This window comes from Hyla sarda, chromosome 5 (genome assembly GCF_029499605.1).
Source record: "Hyla sarda isolate aHylSar1 chromosome 5, aHylSar1.hap1, whole genome shotgun sequence".
NCBI classification, from domain to species: Eukaryota; Metazoa; Chordata; class Amphibia; order Anura; family Hylidae; genus Hyla; species Hyla sarda.
Window position 1 is genome coordinate 5,096,015 of NC_079193.1, and position 25,641 is coordinate 5,121,655.

General features: G+C 37.8%; 2 protein-coding genes across 3 annotated transcripts in view; both read left to right on the forward strand.

Annotated features, from left to right (window-relative positions):
• The window catches only part of LOC130272881 (M protein, serotype 6-like), a 181,568-nt gene extending 162,361 nt beyond the window's left edge, over nt 1–19,207 (forward strand). The window contains exons 2-4 of the mRNA XM_056518861.1: nt 8,515–8,575; nt 16,458–17,002; nt 18,841–19,207. Coding sequence (XP_056374836.1) covers nt 8,515–8,575; nt 16,458–17,002; nt 18,841–18,957 — 723 coding nt within the window. The 3' untranslated portion in view covers nt 18,958–19,207. The remainder of the gene's footprint in view (nt 1–8,514; nt 8,576–16,457; nt 17,003–18,840) is intronic.
• Nucleotides 19,208–20,588: 1,381 nt separating this feature from the next.
• LOC130272485 (uncharacterized) overlaps nt 20,589–25,641 on the forward strand; it is a 31,275-nt gene continuing 26,222 nt past the window's right edge. Inside the window, exons 1-2 of one of the 2 annotated variants that reach the window (XM_056518322.1) lie at nt 20,589–21,278; nt 21,879–22,049. In XM_056518322.1, coding sequence (XP_056374297.1) covers nt 21,108–21,278; nt 21,879–22,049 — 342 coding nt within the window. In that variant the 5' untranslated portion in view covers nt 20,589–21,107. Of the gene's footprint in view, nt 22,050–25,641 lie in introns of both variants that reach the window. The other variant, XM_056518321.1, reaches the window with a different exon arrangement.

Consider the following 25,641-nt stretch of genomic DNA (forward strand, 5'->3'; position numbering starts at 1 on the left):
CTATAGTACATGGCTCTATATATAATGTATACAGCCTCTATAGTACATGGCTCTATATATAATGTATACAGCCTCTATAATACATGGCTCTATATATAATGTATACAGCCTCTATAGTACATGGCTCTATATATAATGTATACAGCCTCTATAGTACATGGCTCTATATATAATGTATACAGCCTCTATAATATATGGCTCTATATATAATGTATACAGCCTCTATAATACATGGCTCTATATATAATGTATACAGCCTCTATAGTACATGGCTCTATATATATATATAATGTATACAGCCTCTATAGTACATGGCTCTATATATAATGTATACAGCCTCTATAATACATGGCTCTATATATAATGTATACAGCCTCTATAGTACGTGGCTCTATATATAATGTATACAGCCTCTATAGTACATGGCTCTATATATAATGTATACAGTCTCTATAGTACATGGCTCTATATATAATGTATACAGCCTCTATAGTACATGACTCTATATATAATATATACAGCCTCTATAGTACATGGCTCTATATATAATGTATACAGCCTCTATAGTACATGGCTCTATATATAATGTATACAGCCTCTATAGTACATGGCTCTATATATAATGTATACAGCCTCTATAATACATGGCTCTATATATAATGTATACAGTCTCTATAATACATGGCTCTATATATAATGTATACAGCCTCTATAGTACATGGCTCTATATATAATGTATACAGCCTCTATGGTACATGGCTCTATGTATAATGTATACAGCCTCTATAGTACATGGCTCTATATATAATGTATACAGCCTCTATAGTACATGGCTTTATATATAATGTATACAGCCTGTATAGTACATGGTTCTATATATATAATGTATACAGCCTCTATAATACATGGCTCTATATATAATGTATACAGCCTCTATAATACATGGCTCTATATATAATGTATACAGCCTCTATAATACATGGCTCTATATATAATGTATACAGCCTCTATAGTACATGGCTCTATATATAATGTATACAGCCTCTATAATACATGGCTCTATATATAATGTATACAGCCTCTATAATACAGGGCTCTATATATAATGTATACAGCCTCTATAGTACATGGCTCTATGTATAATGTATACAGCCTCTATAATACATGGCTCTATATATAATGTATACAGCCTCTATAATACATGGCTCTATATATAATGTATACAGCCTCTATAATACATGGCTCTATGTATAATGTATACAGCCTCTATAGTACATGGCTCTATATATAATGTATACAGCCTCTATAATACATGGCTCTATATATAATGTATACAGCCTCTATAGTACATGGCTCTATATATAATGTATACAGCCTCTATAGTACATGGCTCTATATATAATGTATACAGCCTCTATAGTACATGGCTCTGTATATAATGTATACAGCCTCTATAGTACATGGCTCTATATATAATGTATACAGCCTCTATAGTACATGGCTCTATATATAATGTATACAGCATCTATAATACATGGCTCTATAGATAATGTATACAGCCTCTATAGTACATGGCTCTATATATAATGTACACAGCCTCTATAGTACATGGCTCTATATATAATGTATACAGCCTCTATAATACGTGGCTCTATAGATAATGTATACAGCCTCTATAATACATGGCTCTATAGATAATGTATACAGCCTCTATAGTACATGGCTCTATATATAATGTACACAGCCTCTATAGTACATGGCTCTATATATAATGTATACAGCCTCTATAATACGTGGCTCTATATATAATGTACACAGCCTCTATAGTACATGGCTCTATATATAATGTATACAGCCTCTATAGTACGTGGCTCTATAGATAATGTATACAGCCTCTATAATACATGGCTCTATATATAATGTATACAGCCTCTATAATACATAACCTCTATATATAATGTATACAGCCTCTATAGTACATGGCTCTATATATATATATAATGTATACAGCCTCTATAGTACATGGCTCTATATATAATGTATACAGCCTGTATAGTACATGGCTCTATATATAATGTATACAGCCTCTATAGTATATGGCTCTATATATAATGTATACAGCCTCTATAATACATGGCTCTATATATAATGTATACAGCCTCTATAATACATGGCTCTATAGATAATGTATACAGCCTCTATAATACATGGCTCTATATATAATGTATACAGCCTCTATAGTACATGGATCTATATATAATGTATACAGCCTCTATAGTACATGGCTCTATATATAATGTATACAGCTTCTATAGTACATGGCTCTATATATAATGTATACATCCTCTATAGTACATGGCTCTATATATAATGTATACAGCCTCTATAATACAGGGCTCTATATATAATGTATACATCCTCTATAGTACATGGCTCTATATATAATGTATACAGCCTCTATAGTACATGGCTCTATGTATAATGTATACAGCCTCTATAATACATGGCTCTATATATAATGTATACAGCCTCTATAATACATGGCTCTATATATAATGTATACAGCCTCTATAATACATGGCTCTATGTATAATGTATACATCCTCTATAATACAGGGCTCTATATATAATGTATACAGCCTCTATAGTACATGGCTCTATATATAATGTATACAGCCTCTATAGTACATGGCTCTATATATAATGTATACAGCCTCTATAATACATGGCTCTATATATAATGTATACAGCCTCTATAGTACATGGCTCTGTATATAATGTATACAGCCTCTATAGTACATGGCTCTATATATAATGTATACAGCCTCTATAGTACATGGCTCTATATATAATGTATACAGCCTCTATAGTATATGGCTCTATATATAATGTATACAGCCTCTATAATACATGGCTCTATATATATATAATGTATACAGCCTCTATAGTACATGGCTCTATATATAATGTATACAGCCTCTATAATACATGGCTCTATATATAATGTATACAGCCTCTATAGTACATGTCTCTATATAATGTATGCAGCCTCTATAGTACGTGGCTCTATATACAATATATACAGCCTCTATAGTACATGGCTCTATATATAATGTATACAGCCTCTATAGTACATGGCTCTATATATAATGTATACAGCCTCTATAGTACATGGCTCTATATATAATGTATACAGCCTCTATAATACATAACCTCTATATATAATGTATACAGCCTCTATAGTACATGGCTCTATATATAATGTATACAGCCTCTATAATACATAACCTCTATATATAATGTATACATCCTCTATAATACATGGCTCTATATATAATGTATACAGCCTCTATAGTACATGGCTCTATATATAATGTATACAGCCTCTATAGTACATGGCTCTATATATAATGTATACAGCCTCTATAGTACATGGCTCTATATATAATGTATACAGCCTCTATAATACATGGCTCTATATATAATGTATACAGCCTCTATAATACATGGCTCTATATATAATGTATACAGCCTCTACAATACATGGCTCTATATATAATGTATACAGCCTCTATAGTACATGGCTCTATATATAATGTATACAGCCTCTATAGTACATGGCTCTATATATAATGTATACAGCCTCTATAATACATGGCTCTATATATAATGTATACAGCCTCTATAATACATGGCTCTATATATAATGTATACAGCCTCTACAATACATGGCTCTATATATAATGTATACAGCCTCTATAGTACATGGCTCTATATATAATGTATACAGCCTCTATAATACAGGGCTCTTTATATAATGTATACAGCCTGTATAGTACATGGCTCTATATATAATGTATACAGCCTGTATAGTACATGGCTCTATATATAATGTATACAGCCTGTATAGTACATGGCTCTTTATATAATGTATACAGCCTCTATAGTACATGGCTCTATATATATATATATATATATAATGTATACAGCCTCTATAGTACATGGCTCTATATATAATGTATACAGCCTGTATAGTACATGGCTCTATATATAATGTATACAGCCTCTATAGTATATGGCTCTATATATAATGTATACAGCCTCTATAATACATGGCTCTATATATAATGTATACAGCCTCTATAGTACATGGCTCTATATATAATGTATACAGCCTCTATAGTACATAACCTCTATATATAATGTATACATCCTCTATAATACATGGCTCTATATATAATGTATACAGCCTCTATAATACATGGCTCTATATATAATGTATACAGCCTGTATAGTACATGGCTCTATATATAATGTATACAGCCTGTATAGTACATAGCTCTATATATAATGTATACAGCCTGTATAGTACGTGGCTCTTTATATAATGTATACAGCCTCTATAGTACATGGCTCTATATATAATGTATACAGCCTGTATAGTACATGGCTCTATATATAATGTATACAGCCTCTATAGTATATGGCTCTATATATAATGTATACAGCCTCTATAGTACATGGCTCTATATATAATGTATACAGCCTCTATAGTACATGGCTCTATATATAATGTATACAGCCTCTATAATACATAACCTCTATATATAATGTATACAGCCTCTATAGTACATGGCTCTATATATAATGTATACAGCCTCTATAATACATGGCTCTATATATAATGTATACAGCCTCTATAGTACATGGCTCTATATATAATGTATACAGCCTCTATAATACATAACCTCTATATATAATGTATACATCCTCTATAATACATGGCTCTATATATAATGTATACAGCCTCTATAGTACATGGCTCTATATATAATGTATACAGCCTCTATAGTACATGGCTCTATATATAATGTATACAGCCTCTATAGTACATGGCTCTATATATAATGTATACAGCCTCTATAATACATGGCTCTATATATAATGTATACAGCCTCTATAGTACATGGCTCTATATATAATGTATACAGCCTCTATAGTACATGGCTCTATATATACTGTATACAGCCTCTATAATACATGGCTCTATATATAATGTATACAGCCTCTATAGTACATGGCTCTATATATAATGTATACAGCCTCTATAGTACATGGCTCTATATATAATGTATACAGCCTCTATAGTACATGGCTCTTTATATAATGTATACAGCCTGTATAGTACATGGCTCTATATATAATGTATACAGCCTGTATAGTACATGGCTCTATATATAATGTATACAGCCTGTATAGTACATGGCTCTTTATATAATGTATACAGCCTCTATAGTACATGGCTCTATATATATATATATATAATGTATACAGCCTCTATAGTACATGGCTCTATATATAATGTATACAGCCTGTATAGTACATGGCTCTATATATAATGTATACAGCCTCTATAGTATATGGCTCTATATATAATGTATACAGCCTCTATAGTACATGGCTCTATATATAATGTATACAGCCTCTATAATACATGGCTCTATATATAATGTATACAGCCTCTATAGTACATGGCTCTATATATAATGTATACAGCCTCTATAATACATGGCTCTATATATAATGTATACAGCCTCTATAGTACATGGCTCTATATATAATGTATACAGCCTCTATAATACAGGGCTCTATATATAATGTATACAGCCTCTATAATACATGGCTCTATATATAATGTATACAGCCTCTATAATACACGGCTCTATATATAATGTATACAGCCTCTATAGTACATGGCTCTATATATAATGTATACAGCCTCTATAATACATGGCTCTATATATAATGTATACAGCCTCTATAATACATGGCTCTATATATAATGTATACAGCCTCTATAATACATGGCTCTATATATAATGTATACAGCCTCTATAATACATGGCTCTATATATAATGTATACAGCCTCTATAATACATGGCTCTATGTATAATCTACATGTAAAATGAATAATGAACATAAAAAATAAGTTTTCTCTCTAGAGAATGTCCGCATTTAGTCTCTGCAGCAATATGTAATTACAACATCTTAGGGCAATTAAAGGGTTAATAATATAATTCCTGGTGGTTTGGGGCAGTGAACAGATTAATAGAAACATCCCTGGGAAACTGGCGACGGTAAGGGGTATAATATCATTCCTGGTGGTCTTGAGCAGTGAACTGATTTCTTCCAAAAACAGCACCACACCTGTCCACAGGTTGTGTGTGGAATTGCACTTCATTCCTATTAAAGTGAATGGAGAGAAGTCGTAATACCACACACAACCTGAGGACAAGTGCGGGGCTGTTTTTAGAAGAAATTAGCTCTGTTTTTCTGGACAACCCCTAGAACATATATGGGGATCTATTGAAGTGAATGGGTTAATAATAACATTCATGGAGAACTAGGGCAGTGAAGGGGTTAATAATATAATTTCTGGTAATCTATGGCAGTGAAGGAGTTAATAATAACATCCGTAGTGATGTATAGCATTGAAGGGGTCAATAATATCATCCCTGGTGGTCTAGGATTGTGAAGGGGTTAATAATATTTCAAATTGTTTAGGGCAGTGAATGGGGTTAAGGCTGAGTTCCCACTTTTTTTCTGGCAGTTTTTGGATTTCTGCTACTGGAGTTTTTGAGCCAAAGCCAGAAATGGATTCAAAAGGAATAGAACATATAAAGGAAGGACTTACACTTCTCCTCCCTTATGGATCCACTTCTGACTTTGGCTCAAAAACTGCAGTGGCAGAAATCCAAAAACTGCCAGATAAAAAAAAAAGTGGAAACTTAGCCTAATAGTAATATTCCCTGTTATTTAGGGTAGTAAAGAAGTTACAAATAACATCAGTGGTGACATATGGCAGTGAAAATGTAAAAAGTAACATTCCTGGTGATTAAGGGCAGTGAAAGGGTTATAATTACCATTCCTGGTTGTATATGGCAGTTAAAAGATTAATAGTAACTTTCCTTGTGGTCTAGGGCAGTGAAAGGGTTAATAGTAACATTCCTGGCGGTCTATGGCAGTGAAAGGGTAAATAGTAACATTCCTGGTAGTTTAGGGCAGTGAAAGGGTTAAAAGTAACATTCCTCATGGTCAAAAGCAGTGAAGGGGTTAATAATAACATCTCTGGAAATCTTTGGCAGGTGGTCTAGGGCAGTGAAAGGGTTAATAATAACATTCCTGGTGGTCTATGGCAGTGAAAGGGTAAATAGTAATATTCCTGGTGGTTTATGGCAGTGAAAGGGTTAAAAGTAACATTCTTCATGGTCAAAAGCAGTGAAGGGGTTAATAATAATATCTCTTGAAATCTTTTGAAGGGAAGGGGTTAATATTATCATCTCTGGTGGTCAAGAGCAGCGAAGAGAATAACAACATTTGTGGTGATCTAGAACAGTGAAAATGTTAATCATATAATTCCTGTTTTTTTAGGACAGCAAAGGGGTTAATAATATCATCCCTGGTGCTCTCTGGCAGTAAGAGGTTAATAGTAACAGCCTTGGTGCTTTCTGGCAGTAAAAGGGTTAATAAAAACATACCTGGAGAGCAAGGTCAGGGAAGAGGTTAATAATAACATTTATAAAGGTTTAGGGCACTGACAGGGTTAATAAGAACATCAGTAGTGGTCTATGGAAGTGAGGGGGTTAATTATAAAATCTGTGGTGATCTAGGGAAGTGAAAAGGTTAATATCATCATCCCTGATTATCTAGGGCAGTGAAAGGGTTAATAATAACATCCATGGTAGTTAAGGGAAGTAAAGGGGTTAATAAAAATCATCTCTGATTATCTAGGGCAGAGAAGGGGTTAACATGAAATCCATATTGGCCTCGGGCACAGAAGGGTTTGATAATAACATCTGTGGTCATTTATGGCAGTAAAGGGGTTAATACTGGGGATTGGGGCAGTGAAGGGGTTAACAACATCAACTCAGGTGGTTTAGGGCAGTGAAAGGGTTAATAACATTTTCCCTGGTAGTCTGGGGAAGAGAAGGGGTTAATAACATTTCCTGTTTCCGCCAGGGATATTAACTCTTTTACTGCCAAAAATCACAAGAGAAACAGGAATTAACCCCTCCTCTACTACAGAACACTGGAAAAGACGGCATTAACTCCTTCACTACCCTAGACCACCAAGAATGCAGGGATGAACCCCTTCATTACCCTAAACTACCAGGAAGGCAGATATTAACCCATTCACTACCCTAGAACACTGGAAAAGCATGCATTAACCCCTTCAATACCCTAGGCCTAAAGGGCAGGTTTTAACCCCTTCACTACCCTAGACCACAAGGAAGGAAGACATTAATTTTGTCATTATCCTAGACCACCAAGAATGCATGCATTAACCCCTTCACTGCCATAGACAATAAAAAAAAGTATTGAATTCATATTTTGGTAATTTTGTCTATTTCCTACATTTTGGGGCTCCCTATATTAGTGATCACAGTATAAAGCACCAGATCGAGATGTCTTATATTCTGTGACGCTGAGGTTTGTTGTATTTTGGGCCCCAGATCCCAAGTGAGGAGCCCAGAGAGGAAACCGCAGAACCGGACACCGAAAAGGAGGAAGAACGTGAGACCCCTGAACCGAGATACCCCCGACCGCCATCCTTCTCCTCTAAGAGCTGTATAGAGTGTATAATCCTATGGCTGCCATAGAGGGGGCAACAAGAAGAAAGAACGACGCAAATATATGAAATCACATGACTCCAAAATAAATATCATCTTCTATCTAATCTTTATATAACTGTTCAATAAATGTCCATAATTATTATCATTATTATTTGGATGGTTTTTGTAAACATAATTAATAGGTCACGACCAAATATTTCCACCATACAGCATGTGAATAATACCGCCACTCCCTGAACAAATATGGCCACTATAATACCCCAAGTGAATAATACCGCCATACAATACAAGAGTAACAGCTCCATGGAAAAATACTACCGTGTCATTACTGTCTGATACTCCACCATGATAACACCAAGGGGAGTAATAACCTGCAGCATTATATGTCCTAGGGGGAGTAATAACCTGCAGCATCGTATGTCCTAGGGGGAGTAATAACCTGCAGCATCATATGTCCTAGGGGGAGTAATAACCTGCAGCATCATATGTCCTAGGGGGAGTAATAACCTGCAGCATCATATGTCCTGGGGGGAGTAATAACCTGCAGCATCATATGTCCTAGGGGGAGTAATAACCTGCAGCATTATATGTCCTAGGGGGAGTAATAACCTGCAGCATCATATGTCCTGGGGGGAGTAATAACCTGCAGCATCATATGTCCTAGGGGGAGTAATAACCTGCAGCATTATATGTCCTGGGGGGGAGTAATAACCTGCAGCATCATATGTCCTAGGGGGAGTAATAACCTGCAGCATCATATGTCCTGGGGGGAGTAATAACCTGCAGCATCATATGTCCTAGGGGGAGTAATAACCTGCAGCATTATATGTCCTAGGAGGAGTAATAACCTGCAGCATCATATGTCCTAGGGGGAGTAATAACCTGCAGCATCATATGTCCTAGGGGGAGTAATAACCTGCAGCATCATATGTCCTGGGGGGAGTAATAACCTGCAGCATCATATGTCCTAGGGGGAGTAATAACCTGCAGCATTATATGTCCTAGGAGGAGTAATAACCTGCAGCATCATATGTCCTAGGGGGAGTAATAACCTGCAGCATCATATGTCCTAGGGGGAGTAATAACCTGCAGCATCATATGTCCTGGGGGGAGTAATAACCTGCAGCATCATATGTCCTAGGGGGAGTAATAACCTGCAGCATCATATGTCCTGGGGGGAGTAATAACCTGCAGCATCATATGTCCTAGGGGGAGTAATAAACTGCAGCATTATATGTCCTAGGGGGAGTAATAACCTGCAGCATCATATGTCCTGGGGGGGATTAATAACCTGCAGCATCATATGTCCTGGGGGGAGAAGTAATAACCTGCAGCATCATATGTCCTAGGGGAGTAATAACCTGCAGCATCATATGTCCTGGGGGGAGTAATAACCTGCAGCATCATATGTCCTAGGGGGAGTAATAACCTGCAGCATTATATGTCCTAGGGAGAGTAATAACCTGCAGCATCATATGTCCTAGGGGGACTAATAACCTGCAGCATTATATGTCCTAGGAGGAGTAATAACCTGCAGCATCATATGTCCTAGGGGGAGTAATAACCTGCAGCATCATATGTTCTAGGGGGAGTAATAACCTGCAGCATCATATGTTCTAGGGGGAGTAATAACCTGCAGCATCATATGTCCTAGAGGGAGTAATAACCTGCAGCATTATATGTCCTGGGGGGAGTAATAATCTGCAGCATCATATGTCCTAGGGGGAGTAATAACCTGCAGCATCATATGTCCTAGAGGGAGTAATAACCTGCAGCATTATATGTCCTAGGGAGAGTAATAACCTGCAGCATCATCTGTCCTAGGGGGACTAATAACCTGCCGCATTATATGTCCTAGGAGGAGTAATAACCTGCAGCATCATATGTCCTAGGGGGAGTAATAACCTGCAGCATCATATGTTCTAGGGGGAGTAATAACCTGCAGCATCATATGTCCTAGGGGGAGTAATAACCTGCAGCATCATATGTCCTAGAGGGAGTAATAACCTGCAGCATTATATGTCCTGGGGGGAGTAATAATCTGCAGCATCATATGTCCTGGGGGAGTAATAACCTGCAGCATCATATGTCCTAGAGGGAGTAATAACCTGCAGCATTATATGTCCTGGGGGGAGTAATAATCTGCAGCATCATATGTCCTAGGGGGAGTAATAACCTGCAGCATCATATGTCCTTGGAGGAGTAATAACCTGCAGCATTATATGTCCTAGAGGGAGTAATAACCTGCAGCATTATATGTCCTGGGGGGAGTAATAATCTGCAGCATCATATGTCCTAGGGGGAGTAATAACCTGCAGCATCATATGTCCTTGGGGGAGTAATAACCTGCAGCATTATATGTCCTGGGGGGAGTAATAACCTGCAGCATTATATGTCCTAGGGGGAGTAATAACCTGCAGCATCATATGTCCTAGGTGTAGAAGTAATAACCTGCAGCATATGTCCTAGGGGGAGTAATAACCTGCAGCATCATATGTCCTTGGGGGAGTAATAACCTGCAGCATCATATGTCCTAGGGGGAGTAATAACCTGCAGTATTATATGTCCTAGGGGGAGTAATAACCTGCAGCATCATATGTCCTAGGGGGAGTAATAACCTGCAGCATCATATGTCCTTGGGGGAGTAATAACCTGCAGCATTATATGTCCTAGGGGGACTAATAACCTGCAGCATTATATGTCCTAGGGGGAGTAATAACCTGCAGCATCATATGTCCTAGGTGTAGAAGTAATAACCTGCAGCATATGTCCTAGGGGGAGTAATAACCTGCAGCATCATATGTCCTTGGGGGAGTAATAACCTGCAGCATCATATGTCCTAGGGGGAGTAATAACCTGCAGTATTATATGTCCTAGGGGGAGTAATAACCTGCAGCATCATATGTCCTGGGGGGAGAAGTAATAACCTGCAGCATCATATGTCCTGGGGGGGAGAAGTAATAACCTGCAGCATTATATGTCCTAGGGGGACTAATAACCTGCAGCGTTATATGTCCTAGGGGGAGTAATAACCTGCAGCATCATATGTCCTGGGGGGAGAAGTAATAACCTGCAGCATCATATGTCCTAGGGGGAGTAATAACCTGCAGCATCATATGTCCTTGGGGGAGTAATAACCTGCAGCATCATATGTCCTTGGGGAGTAATAACCTGCAGCATCATATGTCCTAGGGGGAGTAATAACCTGCAGCATCATATGTCCTAGGGGGAGTAATAACCTGCAGTATTATATGTCCTAGGGGGAGAAGTAATAATCTGCAGCATCATATGTCCTTGGTGGAGTAATAACCTGCAGCATCATATGTCCTAGGAGGAGTAATAACCTGCAGCATCATATGTCCTAGGGGGAGTAATAACCTGCAGCATCATATGTCCTTGGGGAGTAATAACCTGCAGCATCATATGTCCTAGGGGGAGTAATAACCTGCAGCATCATATGTCCTAGGGGGAGTAATAACCTGCAGCATCGTATGTCCTAGGGGAAGTAATAACCTGCAGCATCATATGTCCTAGGGGGAGTAATAACCTGCAGCATCATATGTCCTAGGGGGAGTAATAACCTGCAGCATCATATGTCCTAGGGGGAGTAATAACCTGCAGCATCGTATGTCCTAGGGGGAGTAATAACCTGCAGCATCGTATGTCCTAGGGGGAGTAATAACCTGCAGCATCATACGTCCTGGGGGGAGAAGTAATAACCTGCAGCATCGTATGTCCTAGGGGGAGTAATAACCTGCAGCATCATATGTCCTAGGGGGAGTAATAACCTGCAACATTATATGTCCTAGTGGCCGTCCAGGCATGTTGGGAGTTGTAGTTTTGCAACAACTGGAGGCACCCTGGTTGGGAAACACTGTCCATGGGGATGTAGTTACCTATTTGAGGAGGAGGAGGAAGAGGAGAGTAGGGGGGGGGAAGAAAAGCTATTTTTTACCTATTTTTTTTTTGCCTTTATTCTGTTCACATGCAGTAGAAATAACATTATCATTTTCTTCAATAGGTCGGCACAATTACAGCGATGCCAAATATTTATATATATATATAAATGGAAACACAGAAGACAGCACTGGACCAGTCCACCAGAGGGCCCCTCCAGTATTCCAAAATATCCAAAGATTACAGCACAAAAGGATGGGCGACTGCGTACCTGTATGTAGAGCAGTGATTTATTGGGATTTATTGGGATTTACTGTGATTTCTTGGGATTTACTGTGATTTCTTGGGATTTCTTTGGATTTACTGTGATTTATTGTGATTTATTGTGATTTATTGGGATTTATTGTGATTTACTGTGATTTATTGTGATTTATTGTAATTTATTGTGATTTACTGTGACTTATTGTGATTTATTGTGATTTATTGTAATTTATTGTGATTTACTGTGATTTATTGCGATTTACTGTGATTTATTGTGATTTACTGTGATTTATTGTGATTTATTGTGATTTACTGTGATTTATTGGGATTTACTGTGATTTATTGGGATTCACTGTGATTTATTGGGATTTACTGTGATTTATTGGGATTTATTGGGATTTACTGTGATTTCTTGGGATTTCTTGTGATTTACTGTGATTTATTGTAATTTATTTTGATTTATTGTAATTTATTGTGATTTACTGTGATTTATTGTGATTTATTGTAATTTATTGTGATTTACTGTGATTTATTGTGATTTATTGGGATTTATTGGGATTTACTGTGATTTATTGGGATTTACTGTGATTTATTGTGATTCACTGTGATTTATTGGGATTTATTGGAAATTTACTGTGATTTATTGGGATTTACTGTGATTTATTGGGATTTACTGTGATTTATTGTGATTTATTGGGATTTACTGTGATTTATTGTGATTTACTGTGATTTATTGTGATTTACTGTGATGTACTGTAGTTAATTGTGATTTATTGGGATTTCCTGTGATTTATTGGGATTTCCTGTGATTTATTGTGATTTACTGTGATTTATTGTGATTTACTGTGATTTATTGTGATTTACTGTGATTTATTGGGATTTATTGTGATTTACTGTGATTTATTGTGATTTATTGTGATTTACTGTGATTTATTGGGATTTACTGTGATTTATTGGGATTTATTGTGATTTATTGTAATTTATTGTGATTTATTGTGATTAACTGTGATTTATTGGGATTTACTGTGATTTATTGTGATTTACTGTGATTTATTGGGATTTACTGTGCTTGTGCATCACTGCTCTACATACAAGGTCGGAGTCCATCCTTTTGTGCTGCGGCCTATAATCTTTGGATATATATATATTTGATTTATTTTATTCTGTTTTAGTATCACTTTTATTAAACAGCAAAAAAACTAAAAGTGTTACAACAGAACGTTTTCATCCATAAAGTTTTCTATTTTTTTCTTGATGGAGCTGATCGGGGATTTGTATGTTGTGGAAAAACTTTTCTGTCTTCCTTGTTATCATTTTTGGTTACTTACAACCTTTTAATCAATATATTTGTTCATTTCTCGGGGGCAGATTAACAAAATATCTCTTTCCAGTTGCTGTATTTTTCATTTGTTTATTTATTTATTCATTCATTTATTTACTTATTTATGTTTGTATGTATTTATTCATTTATTTAATTATTTACTTATTTACTTTTTTACTTATTTTACTTAGTAATTAATTTTTTATTTATGTATTTATTTATTTTTCATCTATTTATTTATTTGTGTAATTATTTAAGTATTATTCATGCATTTATTTAATTACTTATTTATGTAATTATTTATTAATTATAGTGTTCACGGAACGGGATAAATAGTGATCAGACTGGTTCATTACACACATTACAACCTTACCAAATATTATATATATATATATATATATATATATATATATATATATATATATATATATAGTAGTTTTATTTATTTTATTTTCATTTTTTTATGATTTAGTCTTTTATATAAAATGTATTTTATATGTGTTTTTATGTTGGGAGGTTGGGCTGGGGATAATTTTTATCATTTTATTAAACTTTTTTTTTTTTTTTACTTTTTAACTTTCACATAACTTCTGATCAAATAATTCGGCACTACTATTGTGAGCAATCCATATGGCTGGGGACAGGCCCCATCATGGTGATAGTGCTGCTGCGTTGCCCATAAATCCCTTACTCTGTTGTTCAGCATTTGGAACAAACTGTTCCGAATGCAGGAGTCGGCGTCGGGAGCTTGTGCCGTCATAGCCCCGCCCCCTCAATGCAAGTCTATGGGAGGGGGCGTGACAGCCGTCACGCCCCCTCCCATTGACTTGCATTGGGGGGCGAGACATCACGAGGGGCTCGCCTTAAGAGGCGCTCACTATCATATGTCTTCCTAATATTTAGTGTCCACAGGATCCAGGATCAGATATGACTGGGGCCCGGAGTGCTGTCAGTACAAGAGCAGTGTACAGGGACACATGGACATCCTTCCCATTTACTTCTTATGTCTTCAGGCTGGTATTGTGCTCTCAGACCCTACATATGGAGACATCTCCTCCGCTGATCACATGACTAAGGGTCTGTCCAGTGAAGAATCCCAGGGCACCACCCAGTAAAGTCTCCTCATCTGAAATTGTCTTCTCTTATTTATTCATCCAAGTATTTAAAAGTTTGTAAAGTTATTGCAGATGCCTTAAATAGTCGACAATATCAGTCTTTCCCAATCAGGGTGCCTCCAGCTGTTGCAAAACTACAACTCCCAGCATGGATATATAGACGACGTCTTTATACAAGCAGTTTACAAAACTCATTGTCATATCCTACTATAGTGTTTCCCAACCATGGAGCCTCCAGCTGTTGCAAAACTACAGCTCCCAGTATAGATATATAGACAACGTCTTTATACAGGCAGTTTACAAAACTCATCGGCAAATCCAACTATAGTGTTTCCCAACCATGAAGCCTCCAGCTGTTGCAAAACTACAGCTCCCAGTATAGATATATAGACGACGTCTTTATACAGGCAGTTTACAAAACTCATTGTCATATCTTTCTATATCTTTCGCTGGTTGTCTGGGCATGCTGGGAGTTGTAGTTTTGCAACAGCTGGAGGAACACTGGTGGGGAAACACTGGAGAAGCAAAGTTGTAACTATCTGTATCAGATAGTACAGTCCTAGAAGAATCTTTCCTAGGACTGTATCCACCTTTTCCAGCCACCGGAGCACCTGAAGGCTGAACTCATTTATGAAGGCTAAAGTCCGCAAAAGCCAAGCCGAGAAGTTCGTGACGAATCGAATTACTGTAAGTTAACTCATCTCTAGTTATTATATTACTATTATATTATATCAGTGATGTCATACAGGGGGCGGGGCTGTGATCACATGTCATATTACTATTATATTATATCAGTGATGTCATTCAGGGGGCGGGGCTGCGATCACATGTCATTATATTATATTATATCAGTGATGTCATACAGGGGCGGGGCTATGGTTACATGTCATTATATTACTATTATATTAGTGATGTCATACAGGGAGGGGGGGGGGCTGTGACTACCTTCCCATAATCTAGAGGTCTCAGCACTGATTGGTGGAGGATTATAATCACTGTTTTTCACAAGATCCTATGAATTATAACATTCGACAACATCTTCGTCTACATATTTGTCCCCCTCCCCCAGTCGGTTCTGTTCCTCCATCGCTCTGCAGATCTTTACATAGACTGATCCTTCAGATGTGTAACTTGCAGAGCGTGTAATCCGACCACGATAATGCCAAGAGTAAACAGAAGGTGAATCCAAGAGAACTGCGCAGGGGAAATTCAGAATTAACCATCTCCAGAGCACCAGACGGCACAGCAGAGCTCACAGAGCAGAACCGACACAGCAGAGCTCACAGAGCAGAACCGACAAATCAGAACCGACACAGCAGAGCTCACAGAGCAGAACCGACAAATCAGAACCGACACAGCAGAGCTCACAGAGCAGAACCGACACAGCAGAACTGACACAGCAGAGCTCACAGAGCAGAACCGACACAGCAGAACTGACACAGCAGAGCTCACAGAGCAGAACCGACACAGCAGAACCGACACAGCAGAGCTCACAGAGCAGAACCGACACAGCAGAACCGACACAGCAGAGCTCACAGAGCAGAACCGACACAGCAGAGCTCACAGAGCAGAACTGACACAGCAGAACCGACACAGCAGAACCGACACAGCAGAACCGACACAGCAGAACCGGATTAGCACAGTACAGATGGGTCTCTTCATCATCTACATTCTGTGTCTTCAGTTGGGCGTCGGATTGTCCATCCCTGTCCCGGCGACCGAGGAATCACCTGATGAGGGTTATAATCCGAACAGCAGCGATAACAACAACCTGGTAACAAAAGACTCAACATGTTTTACTCTCTGTTCACAGGTCGGCCTGAGCCCCTCCGGTCACATCCACATAAATGCAGGGGCGCTGTGTACACGTAACGGCAGTGTGTCACCTGGGAGAGCCATGTCACCGCGTGGGCTCTTACCAGATATAACATTAATACGACAAAGGGTAGAATCAAAAAAGGGGGAAAGAAACCACTTGAAAACGGACCATATGTAAAATAAAATACATTTTATTTAGGATAATTCAAAGACATGTAAAAATACACACACAGCGTGGACAAACAAAAGTGGGAACCAGGGAGCAGGGGGAGACAAAGAAGGGGGTAAAAGATATATAGTCCACGTGTGCTAAGCAATGGCGCAAAGAGACAAGTATATCAAAGTGAGATTGAAGAGATTATATACACATAAGGCACATATAAGGGCAACATTGCCTCATTAAAAATAATAAATGTGCACATGTCAATTGCAGTGCAAATCACATGAATAAAGTGCCAAAAGCGTACAAAATAGATAGATAAGACCAATATATTTAAAAAAGCACACAAAAGCGGATCGCAATGAGAACCACATGTAATAGTGGCGTAAATCAATAGAACTCCCTCCGCTCCCCAGTTACCCACCAGACCTCCAACGCGTTTCACCCCGCGAGGCTTTGTCCAGGTGTCCAGTGTCTGCAGAGAGGTGCCCATCACTGATCTAAAGAACAACAGTGCAAGCACCCCCCCCCCTCAAGTGACCTCACCAGCAGAATAGTGAGTGCAGCTCTGGAGTATAATACAGGATATAACTCAGGATCAGTACAGGATAAGTAATGTAATGTATGTACACAGTGACCTCACCAGCAGAATAGTGAGTACAGCTCTGGGGTATAATACAGGATATAACTCAGGATCAGTACAGGATAAGTAATGTAATGTATGTACACAGTGACCTCACCAGCAGAATAGTGAGTACAGCTCTGGAGTATAATACAGGATATAACTCAGGATCAGTACAGGATAAGTAATGTAATGTATGTACACAGTGATCTCACCAGCAGAATAGTGAGTACAGCTCTGGAGTATAATACAGGATATAACTCAGGATCAGTACAGGATAAGTAATGTAATGTATGTACACAGTGATCTCACCAGCAGAATAGTGAGTACAGCTCTGGAGAATAATACAGGATATAACTCAGGATCAGTACAGGATAAGTAATGTAATGTATGTACACAGTGACCTCACCAGCAGAATAGTGAGTACAGCTCTGGAGTATAATACAGGATATAACTCAGGATCAGTACAGGATAAGTAATGTAATATATGTACACAGTGATCTCACCAGCCGAATAGTGAGTACAGCTCTGGGGTATAATACAGGATATAACTCAGGATCAGTACAGGATAAGTAATGTAATGGATGTACACAGTGACCTCACCAGCAGAATAGTGAGTACAGCTCTGGAGTATAATACAGGATATAACTCAGGATCAGTACAGGATAAGTAATGTAATGTATGTACACAGTGACCTCACCAGCAGAATAGTGAGTGCAGCTCTGGAGTATAATACAGGATATAACTCAGGATCAGTACAGGATAAGTAATGTAATGTATGTACACAGTGACCTCACCAGCAGAATAGTGAGTACAGCTCTGGAGTATAATACAGGATATAACTCAGGATCAGTACAGGATAAGTAATGTAATGTATATACACAGTGACCTCACCAGCAGAATAGTGAGTGCAGCTCTGGAGTATAATACAGGATATAACTCAGGATCAGTAATGTATGATGCAGTGTTGGATGTTTGGCCTTTTCTGTGATGTATTTATATTTTATCTCAGGTCACCGATGGGAATACGGACTCCGTCCTGGCAAAGAAGAACCTAGAAACTTCCTTGAAACCGATCAGACATAATGTCTCCAGCTGTTTCGCCTGCATCTTTGACATTCTGGGTTAATGATTCGCAATGAAAATTTCTAGAACCCCAAATGGTTAAAATAACAACACTACAAGGAGCCCATGGGGGGGGGGGGAGACCCGTTATCCTGCACGGCTGCCGTCACCTGACCCGGTCACATGATCTATGTACAATAATAAACAAAAATCTGACGCAACTTATGTTTAATGTCACATTGTATCATCTGTCCAATCATTATCCACCATACTCACCAGATGTATCTAATCATGCGTGATACTGTCTGGGCAGCTGCTGTATCTAATCACATCATGTGTGAAATTATCTAATCCAGTGTTTCTTAACCAGGGTGCCTCCAGTTGTTGCAAAACTACAACTTCCAAGTATGCCCGGACAGCCTTTGGCTGTCCGGGCATGCTGGGAGTTGTAGTTTTGCAATAGCTGGAGGCACCCTGGTTGGGAAACACTGATCTAATCCCATCATGTGTGATACTGCCTGCTGAGCTGTGTATCTAATCCTATCATGTGTGATACTGCCTGCTGAGCTGTGTATCTAATGCCATCATGTGTGATACTGCCTGCTGAGCTGTGTATCTAATCCTATCATGTGTGATACTGCCTGCTGAGCTGTGTATCTAATCCTATCATGTGTGATACTGCCTGCTGTATCTCATCCTATCATGTGCAAAAATATCTAATCCTATCATGTGTGATACTGCCTGCTGTATCTCATCCTATCATGTGCAAAAATATCTAATCCCATCATGTGTGATACTGCCTGCTGAGCTGTGTATCTAATCCTATAATGTGTGATACTGCCTGCTGTATCTCATCCTATCATGTGCAAAAATATCTAATCCCATCATGTGTGATACTGCCTGCTGAGTTGTGTATCTAATCCTATAATGTGTGATACTGCCTGCTGTATCTCATCCTATCATGTGCAAAAATATCTAATCCTATCATGTGTGATACAAATAGGCCTCAGCATCAGTAGTCCTGTCTCAAGCAGGTCAGGCATGTGCCTAGCCCTAATCCTGCTGTTATTTTCAGGGTGGGGGGGTGTGTGGTATTTGAGTTTGATAGAGCGGGTTGCGCGGTGGGGTTCGGGGTAGGGGGTTGCGGCCGAAACAAAGATATATTGTTTTCACCACAGGGTGCCTCCAGTTGTTTCATTACTACAACTCCCAGCATGCCCTGACAGCCAATAGATGTCAGGGAAAGCTGGGAGTTGTTGTGGTGAAACAGCTGGAGGCATCCTGTATAGGTGAACTAAGGGCGGAAGTGTCGGCCCCAGCAGGCATCAGTGACATCGCGCCTGCTGGGGAAGTCTGCCTGATAGTGAGCACACTGCCAGGCAGACAAAAAGGCATTTTTAAGATTGTAAAATAAAAATTAAAGGCAGGGAGGGGGTTAGGGATAGATGGGCAATAGGCAGGGACAGAAAAAAAAAATCAAATAAAGAAAGGATGGTGGGAGCTACTCTTTAAAGGAAATCTGTCACCAGTGTCACCTGCACTAACCTGTCGGTACCGGTGACAGATTTCCTTTACGGGGTACTCTGTCCCTAGACATCTTATCTACAATCCAAAGGATGGGGATTAAGAGGTCTGATCGGGGGGGGGGGGGGGGGGGTCCGGCGATAGTTGGAATAACTGAACCCTAATGCACCATTTAATAGAACTATACATGATAAAATCATTTGAAGCGGCAGCTTCCCTTCCTATAGGGTCTGTTACCTGCACTATCTAGGTGTCATGTAATACCCAATTTCCCCTGCAGGGTTGCTGTAGAGAAGAAGTAAGTAGCTGATCTCCATGATCACAAGTGGTCCATATAGTAGATCTCTCCAAGATCAGCTGATCACGAGGAGAAGGTGCCACTACATCGGGATTTGTACAGTTAACGTTCCCCGAACATATAATACAATGTAACAATCAGTGGATACAAAGTATTTACGAGAGGAAGTTCTGGTGTCAGGTATCACATACTGTAACATCTACGGATTATTCTGGACTGATCCCTTGTCATCGGGCGGCTTTAAAGCGTCCGGTTCTTATTTTCCACTATTTGGTTTTCGGGCCAGGATCTGTAAAAACCACAAAGTAAACAGGAACTCCCCGCCGCGTCCTTAGACACTTCACTGCCCCGCGCCCTGGAGGCTGCACAATCTAGGAACTGCTGCGTGGAGGATGCACAGGATGCCGCGCTGGCTCATGGTGATCCTACTTTTGGGGTGTTCAGGATTAGGCTGTGGCGCCCCTCCGGAAGACGCCATCACTAATGCCGTGGACACCTGTAGGCACAAGCTGGACACAAATTTTGACTTCAAATTTTTGGATGTTCCGGTCAATACTCCACAGGTAACAGAGAGACCATGTGACCCAGTGTATTGTATGCGTCCTATTTACCCACATGTATGGCGCAATATTTTGGGGCGAGGGGTTTAAGCGCTGGAAATGATCCCGGATCTATCACCGCCGGCTGCTCCTATATTGTAACGGATATGTAACCAAGTGACTTACTGCTAATCCCCGTATTACAAAGTATCAATATTGTCCAAGAGAACAAACGGGTCTTAAAGAGACATTAGTCCCAAAACTATGACTCATGACTAATGTCCAAGAGCAGTGTTTTCCAAACAGTGTGTCTCCAGCAGTTGCAAAACTACAACTTCCAGCATTCCATAAATTGGTTATAGATATATAGACGACGTCCTTATATAGCAAGTTTACAAAATGCATTATCTTATCCTACTACAGTGTTTCCCAACAGGGCTCCTCCAGCTGTTGCAAAACTACAACTCCCAGCATACCCGGATAGCCAAAGAACTTTGGCTGTCTGGGCTTGCTGGTAGTTTTGCAACAGCTGGAGACACAATGTTTGAAAAGCAAGGGTCTAAGAGGAACAATTCTAACAGTAATAACTTTTATTTCCTTCTCTCACCATTTATCTTGCTGCAGAAAAAGGGAACGTTCCTTACGTATTCTTCATATTTTCACCGCCCCATTCCCCTCCTCCAACGTCTCATTCCGCAACTTTACAAACCCCCCAAGTATCAATTCATACTGACGACAGCATGGAAAAAAATGCTCCCCGAAACAATTCCAGAATCGGGGAACAACAATAACCCGGTAAGTTCTATGATACCAACCATAAAGAAAAGTTTAGAAGGTGCCCAGGTTATACCAGCATGGTCCATATCACTATATACAGGAGATATATAACATACCAGCTGTACATATATATTATATACAGTATATATCAGGTTATACCAGTATGGTCCATATCACTATATACAGGAGATATATAACTTATACCAGCTGTACATATATATTATATACAGTATATACCCAGGTTATACCTGCATGGTCCATATCACTATATACAGGAGATATATAACATACCAGCTGTACATATATATTATATACAGTATATACCAGGTTATACCAGCATGGTCCATATCACTATATACAGGAGATATATAACTTATACCAGCTGTACATATATATTATATACAGTATATACCAGGTTATACCAGCATGGTCCATATCACTATATACAGGAGATATATAACTTATACCAGCTGTACATATATATTACATACAGTATATACCAGGTTATACCAGCATGGTCCATATCACTATATACAGGAGATATATAACTTATACCAGCTGTGCATATATATTATATACAGTATATACCCAGGTTATACCAGCATGGTCCATATCACTATATACAGGAGATATATAACTTATACCAGCTGTACATATATATATATATATATATATATATATATATATATTATACACGGTATATCCCAGGTTATACCAGCATGGTCCATATCACTGTATACAGGAGATATATAACTTATACCAGCTGTTCATATATATTATATACAGTATATACCAGGTTATACCAGGATGGTCCTTATCACTATATACAGGAGATATATAACTTATACCAGCTGTACATATATATTATATACAGTATATACCAGGTTATACCAGGATGGTCCTTATCACTATATACAGGAGATATATAACTTATACCAGCTGTACATATATATTATATACAGTATATACCAGGTTATACCAGGATGGTCCTTATCACTATATACAGGAGATATATAATTTATACCAGCTGTACATATATATTATATACAGCATATACCAGGTTATACCAGGATGGTCCTTATCACTATATACAGGAGATATATAACTTATACCAGCTGTACATATATATTATATACAGTATATACCAGGTTATACCAGCATGGTCCATATCACTATATACAGGAGATATATAACTTATACCAGCTGTACATATATATTATATACAGTATTTACCAGGTTATATCAGCAGGGTCCACATCACTATATACAGGAGATATATAACTTATACCAGCTGTACATATATATTATATACAGTATTTACCAGGTTATACCAGCATGGTCCATATCACTATATACAGAAGATACATAACTTATACCAGCTGTACATATATATTATATACAGTATATACCCAGGTTATACCAGGATGGTCCTTATCACTATATGCAGAAGATATATAACTTATACCAGCTGTACATATATATATATATATTATATACAGTATATACCAGGTTATACCAGCATGGTCCATATCACTATATACAGGAGATATATAACTTATACCAGCTGTACATATATATTATATACAGTATATACCCAGGTTATACCAGCATGGTCCATATCACTATATACAGGAGATATATAACTTATACCAGCTGTACATATATATTATATACAGTATATACCCAGGTTATACCAGCATGGCCCATATCACTATATACAGGAGATATATAACTTATACCACCTGTACATATATACTATATACAGTATATACCCAGGTTATACCAGGATGGTCCTTATCACTATATACAGGAGATATATAACTTATACCAGCTGTACATATATATTATATACAGTATATACCCAGGTTATACCAGCATGGTCCATATCACTATATACAGGAGATATATAACTTATACCAGCTGTGCATATATATTATATATAGTATATACCAGGTTATACCAGCATGGTCCATATCACTATATACAGGAGATATATAACTTATACCAGCTGTACATATATACTATATACAGTATATGCCAGGTTATACCAGCATGGTCCATATCACTATATACAGGAGATATATAACTTATACCAGCTGTACATATATATTATATACAGTATATACCAGGTTATACCAGCATGGTCCATATCACTATATACAGGAGATATATAACTTATACCAGCTGTACATATATAATTATATACAGTATATACCCAGGTTATACCAGCATGGTCCATATCACTATATACAGGAGATATATAACTTATACCAGCTGTACATATATAATTATATACAGTATATACCAGGTTATACCAGCATGGTCCATATCACTATATCCAGGAGATATATAACTTATACCAGCTGTACATATATATTATATACAGTATATACCAGGTTTTATCAGCATGGTCCATATCACTATATACAGGACATATATAACTTATACCAGCTGTACATATATATTATATACAGTATATACACAGGTTATACCAGCATGGTCCATATCACTATATACAGGAGATATATAACTTATACCAGCTGTACATATATACTATATACAGTATATGCCAGGTTATACCAGCATGGTCCATATCACTATATACAGGAGATATATAACTTATACCAGCTGTACATATATATTATATACAGTATATACCAGGTTATACCAGCATGGTCCATATCACTATATACAGGAGATATATAACTTATACCAGCTGTACGTATATAATTATATACAGTATATACCCAGGTTATACCAGCATGGTCCATATCACTATATCCAGGAGATATATAACTTATACCAGCTGTACATATATATTATATACAGTATATACCCAGGTTATACCAGCATGGTCCATAGCACTATATACAGGAGATATATAACTTATACCAGCTGTACATATATATTATATACAGTATATACCCAGGTTATACCAGCATGGTCCATATCACTATATACAGGATATATATAACTTATACCAGCTGTACATATATATTATATACAGTATATACCAGGTTATACCAGCATGGTCCATATCACTATATACAGGAGATATATAACTTATACCAGCTGTACATATATAATTATATACAGTATATACCCAGGTTATACCAGCATGGTCCATATCACTATATACAGGAGATATATAACTTATACCAGCTGTACATATATATTATATACAGTATATACCAGGTTATTCCCAGCATGGTCCATATCACTATATACAGGAGATATATAACTTATACCAGCTGAATATATATATTATATACAGTATATACCAGGTTATACCAGCATGGTCCATATCACTATATACAGGAGATATATAACTTATACCAGCTGTACATATATATTATATACAGTATATACCAGGTTATACCAGCATGGTCCATATCACTATATACAGGAGATATATAACTTATACCAGCTGTACATATATAATTATATACAGTATATACCCAGGTTATACCAGCATGGTCCATATCACTATATACAGGAGATATATAACTTATACCAGCTGTACATATATATTATATACAGTATATACCAGGTTATACCAGCATGGCCCATATCACTATATACAGGAGATATATAACTTATACCAGCTGTA